This window comes from Poromitra crassiceps (genome assembly GCF_964638095.1).
Source record: "Poromitra crassiceps genome assembly, chromosome: 12".
Classification (NCBI taxonomy): domain Eukaryota; kingdom Metazoa; phylum Chordata; class Actinopteri; order Beryciformes; family Melamphaidae; genus Poromitra; species Poromitra crassiceps.
In genome coordinates, this window is record NC_139632.1 from 15,069,772 (window position 1) to 15,077,595 (window position 7,824).

At 48.3% G+C, this 7,824-nt stretch overlaps 1 protein-coding gene across 1 annotated transcript in view; it reads right to left on the bottom strand.

Moving 5' to 3' along the window:
• Window positions 1–5,366, bottom strand: part of cacna1ea (calcium channel, voltage-dependent, R type, alpha 1E subunit a) — a gene marked incomplete at both ends in the record, with an annotated part of 139,103 nt that extends 133,737 nt beyond the window's left edge. The window contains one exon of the mRNA XM_083647225.1: window positions 4,825–5,366. Within this exon, the coding sequence (XP_083503351.1) occupies window positions 4,825–5,366 (542 nt within the window). The remainder of the gene's footprint in view (window positions 1–4,824) is intronic.
• Window positions 5,367–7,824: the final 2,458 nt, after the last annotated feature.

A 7,824-nucleotide genomic window follows, 5' to 3' on the forward strand; every position in this document is an offset into this window, starting at 1 on the left:
ATCTTCCATTTCTCACTCGTCATCCCTCATTTGATTTCCCCTTTTGTCTTTTCCCTCCTCTTCCTCTCCTACTCTCCCACTGTCTCTCCACCATCAGGTTCCCCTGGTCCTCTGTCTCATAAGCCCCTCCCACTGTCTCTCCACCATCAGGTTCCCCTGGTCCTCTGTCTCATAAGCCCCGCCCTCTTTCTCTCCACCTTCAGGTTCCCCTGGTCCTCTGTCTCATAAGCCCCGCCCTCTTTCTCTCCACCATCAGGTTCCCCTGGTCCTCTGTCTCATAAGCCCCTCCCACTGTCTCTCCACCATCAGGTTCCCCTGGTCCTCTGTCTCATAAGCCCCGCCCTCTTTCTCTCCACCTTCAGGTTCCCCTGGTCCTCTGTCTCATAAGCCCCGCCCTCTTTCTCTCCACCATCAGGTTCCCCTGGTAAGTAAGTAAGTAAGTAAAATTTTATTTATATAGCACCCTTCCCAGCACGAATGCACAGAGTGCTTTACATATTAAAATAGCAGCACAGAAATATAAGTGCAGGAATAATACAAGAAAAAGGCAAAAACATAAGAACATATACAGAGCATGAACAGGTAAAAACAATGGCTAGGAATGACTAAAAGGCCTGTCTAAACAGGTGGGTCTTTAATAGTTTTTTAAACGAGAGCTCAGAGCGAGCGGCTCTCAGATCAGGGGGGAGGGCATTCCAGAGCTTCGGGGCTGTCACTTCGAAGGCTCTGTCGCCTTTTGTTTTTAGCCTGGTCCTGGGCACGACCAGGAGCTCTTGGTTGGATGACCTCAGAGACCGGCTGGCTGCATAGGGGTGGATGAAGTCAGAGATATAGGCGGGGGCTTGGCCATGGAGGGATCTGAATGTAAATACAAGGATTTTGAAATGGATCCTGTGCTGTACCGGGAGCCAGTGCAGTGAGGCTAGGATGGGGGTGATATGGCATGACTTTTTTGACCTGGTGAGGAGTCTGGCAGCAGCATTTTGGATCAGCTGGAGTTTAACCACGGATGATTTATTGAGATATGAATAAAGGGAGTTACAGTAGTCTAGTCTAGATGAGATGAATGCATGGATGGATATTTCCAGTTCGGCATGTGAAACAATGGTCCGGAGTTTGGCAATATTTCTAAGGTGGAAGAAGCAGGTGCGGGTCACGGATTTTATGTGCTTGTCTAGGTGCATGGACTGGTCAAATATGACACCCAGGTTCCTCAGGTGAGGGCGCACGTTGTCCTTAAGGGACCCTAAGTGTGAGGCTATTTTTTTGGAGATGTTTTCGGCAGCTACAATCAGCACTTCCTTTTTTTTCGCATTTAATTGTAGGAAGTTGCTGCCCATCCAGTTTTGAATGGCGGACAGACACTCCAATAGGGTGCTCAGTTCCTCAATTTTATCGGGCTTAAACGAAAAATAGAGCTGGATATCGTCAGCAAAGCAGTGATAAGAAACACCCTTAAACTGACTGATGAGGAAGCCTAGGGGGAGCAAGTAAAGAGCGAAGAGGAACGGCGCAAGCACGGATCCCTGGGGAACGCCGCACGAGAGGGGGACGGAGTTAGATTTGAAAGGGCCGACAGCCACGGAGAAACACCTCTCCTTAAGGTAGGAGGCAAACCATTTTAGGGCACTGCCCGAGATGCCGACCCACTCCTTTAGTCTGGTCCTCTGTCTCATAAGCCCCGCCCTCTTTCTCTCCACCTTCAGGTTCCCCTGGTCCTCTGTCTCATAAGCCCCGCCCTCTTTCTCTCCACCATCAGGTTCCCCTGGTCCTCTGTCTCATAAGCCCCGCCCTCTTTCTCTCCACCTTCAGGTTCCCCTGGTCCTCTGTCTCATAAGCCCCACACTCTTTCTCTCCACCATCAGGTTCCCCTGGTCCTCTGTCTCATAAGCCCCGCCCTCTTTCTCTCCACCTTCAGGTTCCCCTGGTCCTCTGTCTCATAAGCCCCGCCCTCTTTCTCTCCACCTTCAGGTTCCCCTGGTCCTCTGTCTCATAAGCCCCGCCCTCTTTCTCTCCACCTTCAGGTTCCCCTGGTCCTCTGTCTCATAAGCCCCGCCCTCTTTCTCTCCACCTTCAGGTTCCCCTGGTCCTCTGTCTCATAAGCCCCACCCTCTTTCTCTCCACCTTCAGGTTCCCCTGGTCCGGGTGGAAAAACCATCATCATGATCAAATCATCCGGCTATGGGCGGAACACACCCATGACATCTGCCCGGAACCAAAGTGCAGCTGCGCTCCCGTTCAATCCTCGCATTCTGTTAAGAAAAACATGGGCGACGTCACGTGAGTATCTAGCTACCCAAAAAGCTAAAAAACAAACAAACAAACAACTAAAACCAAATGGCATCGCCGCCTAACACACACCGGTCAAAATGGTAAAATGGAACGAAAACACTGTGGTACACAAAGCGGAAGACCCACCGGAAACACGGGGCGGGTCTTCCTGCCTGTAGTAATGCGTATCAGGCTCTCTCACCTTTGAGAGAGCCTGATGACGTGAGTCATATAAGCCCCTCCTACTTTCTCTCCACCATCAGGTCCCCCTGGTCCTCTGTCTCCTAGGCCTCTCCCACTTTCTCTCCACCCTCAGGTCCCCCTGGTCCTCTGTCTCATAAGCCCCACCCTCTTTCTCTCCACCTTCAGGTTCCCCTGGTCCTCTGTCTCATAAGCCCCTCCCACTTCCTCTCCACCGTCAGGTTCCCCTGGTCCTCTGTCTCATAAGCCCCTCCCACTTCCTCTCCACCCTCAGGTCCCCCTGGTCCTCGGTCTCCTAAGCTGGGGACACAGCTCAGCGTGGCATGTGGCATCCGGTGCCTGTGGTGAGGAGGAAGGGTGCCACAGGGGGCGCCAATGCCACGAGAGGTGAAGCCGCACCTGTTAGAGGCTTCAGCGGGGGCAAAGGGGCGGGGAAATTCCACAGCACTGCAGGCAACCAATACATACATAATACACACAGGCATGCATGAGCACACGCACACGCACGCGCTGTTTCTCTCACTCACACACGCATGATGCACAGCATGAAACGCACACACATGCTGACATACACACCCTCCCTAATACAGATAGACAGACACACAACAGTGCATATGCATGCACGAACGCGCGCGCACGCACACACACACACACACACACACACACACACACACACACACACACACACACACACACACACACACACACACACACACACACACAAACACAAAGAAGTATACTGGTATTACTGAGGCTTGAATGAGCTTCAGAGTGCTTCAATCCAATCCATATCTATCAGCTTCTATTGAGCTGAAGATACAACAATAATGTCGTCCTGCTGAATGACTCCGTCTTTTGCTTTTCCATGCTCACATTCAGTAAACCCAGCATGCAGCAATTACTGGCATGAACATGACTTTGTCTTGTATAACAACTAGATCCTCTGCATGATCTTACCATTTCTGATATCACTCTAATACTCACGTGTACTTTATTCACCTAAAACATTCTAAAACAGACAGGGAGGGTAAAGGTTTAATTGTGAAATCACAAACTAATACTTGTTTCTGTCCTGTATTCTCTAGTCTAGCCCTGTAACGCAATGGCGTCCTGATGCGAAGCAAGATGAACCCTGTTCCTATCTGAGCGTCAAAGGACAGGCAAGGTTCACCACCCGTCTCCTTCTCCTCTGCAAACCACGTGGACTCCCTTCTCAGCTGCACACCTCAGTCCTGTGTGGTTAACTCCCCAGCTACCTTGGTCTCATGGTCGCATCTATTCACAAAGCGCTGGTTTTCAACATCTTATGAACGTTGCATTTACCCGGGAGTAAATAAGATCATCTTAGCTCAAAATCTATGAGCGCTAATACCCGAGGAGACGGACCATTATTCTGTACCTCATTCTGTGATTTAAATGTGTTGCAATCGAAAGTGGTAGCTGGGTTTCACTGTACTGAGTGATGTAGGTAGTATGACCTTTGTAGCTCAGTCTTGCATGGCTCAAAGGGTAATGAGGGGGGAGACAGATCGGATAGATAAGTACCACAGAGCCTGGATAAACAAAGAAATTCAACACAATACCCTTGTTAGACCCATGAGACATGTTTTAAACAGCTAAAAATAGCAGACAATGGGACCTTTAAAGCTACACACATCTTTTATGTACAAATATACACTCGTCTTACCAGCCTAAATCACAAAGAGGGGCTGCAATAGAGATGAGCATCCCATTGCCACTAATTGAAATCCTGTAGATTTGCCCTATTTGTCCAGATGAAATCCTGCTGTCAGGTATGAACACTTCCCCGCAACTTCCACAATGGGGGATGAATCCAAACTTAAGAGTGAAATACAATACACTCAATAATGTTAGATCTTTTGCCTTTCTTGTTCCTTTGGTGTCACGCAATCACAGCCTGGCTGGGTTGGTAAACTGAGTGCAATTGACTGATGTCACGGATTTGGTGTGAAGTTGCCTGGTGCACTGGTGCAGCTTTACCATTAGCCACACTAACTTCACTGTGCAACCTCGAAAATGACTGGTTCATTGAGATCACACACAAAAAAACAAGACAAAAACCTTGTGCCAATGTATATACACACCGGTAATTGTTTTGCTATGGGCTATTTTCTCTGTGCTATAATGAGCATAGAGAAAATATGACCAAAGCCTAGGGCAGATCTGAGCTCTGTGCTTGAGCGTACCTCAATCTTCTTGCTCAGCAAAACAATGTGGAAAAGCTTTAAAGCTGTGTTTAGGATGAAACCTTCAGCCCAAGCGTGTTAGTTGGTGTGTGAGAGAGAGAGAGAGAGAGCCGGTGTTCTGTATTGATATCAGCATCATACTCACTCCCACTCCTTGCGTCGTGCCTGTGGCGTGCTCTGGATCTTATGAGCCTGGTGGGCTTTGACAATGTCCCGTTGCTCGATCAGGCCGCCCCGACGCCTATTCATCACATTGGGACTGACCGCCGAGTCTCCGTCCACGCCTCCGACATCGAAAGACGAGCCCACGTCCAGGCAGAGGCCCAGGCGGTTCTGGTGTAGAGGCGGCGGCGGCGGCGCGAGGCCGGACATGTGTGGGAGGTAGAGGGTGTCATAGCTGCTCGAGAGGCTATGGGGATCCAGGAGGGCTCGGGACCCCGGAAACAGGCTGGACCCTCCGGCCAGTCCCGCGCGATGCTTCTGCCAGCTCTCGCACTCCTCCGGCGGGGGAGGAGGGTGGAGGACGTAGTGTCTGGGGGTGCTGCTGCCACACGCCGCCGCCTCCGTGCCCACACACACACCGCCCACTGGACACCCTGGTCCTCCCGGGGCCCTCGGAGGCCCCTCGGCATCAGGGTCCCCTGTCAGAGACTGAGAGCTGACCGAAGAGGAGCCCGGTTCCAACATGGTGGCACAGCTGCCGGGGATCTCAGCATAGTGCTGTAGAGAGAGAGGGGAAGAGGGGAGAGGGAGAAGAGAGGAAACAAGGGGGGGGGGAGTACGAGTGAGAGATATAATTCAAGCAAAAGCAATTTAATTATAATGTAATGCACATCTTCTATTCATTTTCAATGGGAGTGGGACTGAAACAGGAGTGATACGGCCTTGATGTGGTTATATTATTAACCCCTTAGCGGAGCAGACAGTCAGTCTGTGCTTGGCTCTGGTGGATTCATTAGAGCTACTACAGTCACACAATCAGTCACAAGCCTCAAGAGATAGCCGGCACTACTTTCCAAACATGGCCGCCGACCTATTCTCCTTCCAAAAAGACAGATTATGTACATTTTGGATTCATATTTCATCGTGTGGCGGTGAGTACCCGAAGCGCAACATGTATTTTGGCGCCCTGAGATGTGTGTTTTGGCAGATTTTTAACAGCTGTACCATTAGCCTCCATTCTATGGCGATAATTACTAACTTCACGACTGTAGCTCACTGTAAACTGAGCGGACAGTGCCGGTAAGGCAGGGTGTATCTTGGTTATGTGGGGGGGGATGTGGCAAATGAGCTAAACTTCCAAAAAAGTGGTGTATCCCTTTAAATGGATGAAATAAGGTGTGTGGTGAACAAAAGTTCCTGAAACAGCAAAGTTTGTGCTCCGCAAGATCGTCTTCACAAACAAGGACCACTTTTATGACTTTTGAAGCGGAAATGCTTTTTTTTTTTACATGTGATTTTCAGAAAATGATTCAAAACTCCTAAAAAGTGCTTCACTGTTTCATAAACTTTTGTTATCCACAGACCTTATTTCATGCATTTAACCGAAATCCCCGTGCAAAAATCCCATTCACTTTTCACCTTACGAACCAGCATGGTGGCGATTTCTGGGTAGGCCTACAAACATACGTCATCATCCCTGTGGTACTCTATCTGCCAACGGCTCAGTGACTCGCTTCTAACTGTCTACAGTCAGTTTGAATAGAGTTTAGTCCTCTGAGCATCAGAAAGAAGCGATTAGACGACACGCTGTGATGGAGTCCTCAAAACAAATACTAATCTAACAGTGCCAGTGTTGTGCTTGATGGTGCAATTAGGAAGAGGGAAGGAGGAGAGGGAGCCTCGGAGTGCAGTCAATCACTCTTTTAATGGTTCTAGGCAGTTTCTAAGCAGGAAAAGACTGGGTGGCAAAACTGCAGCGAAAGCGTCTATATTTCACTAATAACCCTGCTCTTGCTTTCATGAAGCCCTCAGCAGGTAAATGACGGATGCTCCGTTCTTTTTTTGTGATGAATAGTTTTTATTGATTTTTCCTTTCAAACAGGTCCAAACAAAGACAAATCACATGATGACTTGAATATCACTAAACAAGAGACAGCAACGACAACAACTACCACAGGCGGGGGGGGAAAGGGATCGACAATTTCTTTTTTTTTAGTTAAACACATCACATAGAAACGCTACTCCACTGGCACATAATTAAACTATTATGCATCACATGTCACAAATCGAGTTGCTCGATTTGATTCCTATTGGTTTGGGCTGATGTTTTGTCATAGGTGGATGGTTCTCAAGGTCCCTTAATGAAAGAGATGTAGTCCACCCACTTAGCATTATATTTCTCCACCTGATTAATGAGTCTAAAAGAGAGACCCTCATGGGCTGCTTACAATCCCTAGCTGAGAGAACCACACCCTCGCTGGAGGTAGGGTGGTGGTCGCCTTCCACTCTGTGACTATGAGCTCTCTCCCCAGCATGAGAGCTGTCTGGACCCATTCCCCCTGTGCTGCGGAAAGGGGTGACAGATGCTCCGTTCTAAACACACTGTGGTTGAGTGCGGAGGTTGAGGCGCAGGCAGAAGACATTGTACAGAAAAGATACAGTAAGAGTACGTTGTAGTGTTGAACGATGCAGATACAAGGTAGTCCATAGAAGTGCCTTAATAAAAATCAGTCTAAAATTCAGACTGCTCAAGGAACCTGCAAAGCTATTAGTTAGACTGCTGAAAGGGGTTGACACACTGCTGTAAACAAGGCACTAATGATGAGAGAGAGACCCACTTGAGTTGGTGACTGTATCACCTGTCCGAGAAAGCCTTACCTCTTTGATTTGAAGAGGTCTCCACTGACGCATCAATATTTGAATTATGTCACCAAGTTAATTTTCTCATATATTCTATGCACTGAAGATGACAAGGCTTAGGGCCAGAGAGCACTGCAGTGACTTTTTAATCTGCAAGCATCAAACACTTTTTATTAGCCAAACTTTACGGCATAATCACGGATGATGATTCAGACAGGAGTTATATTGTACCACACACACCGAACACTACTTTTTAAATTAAACATTATATTAATCATAATAATTATTTTGACAAAAGAGTGAATACAATCTATCAGATCTGTAGTATTTCTTCTTTGTAATA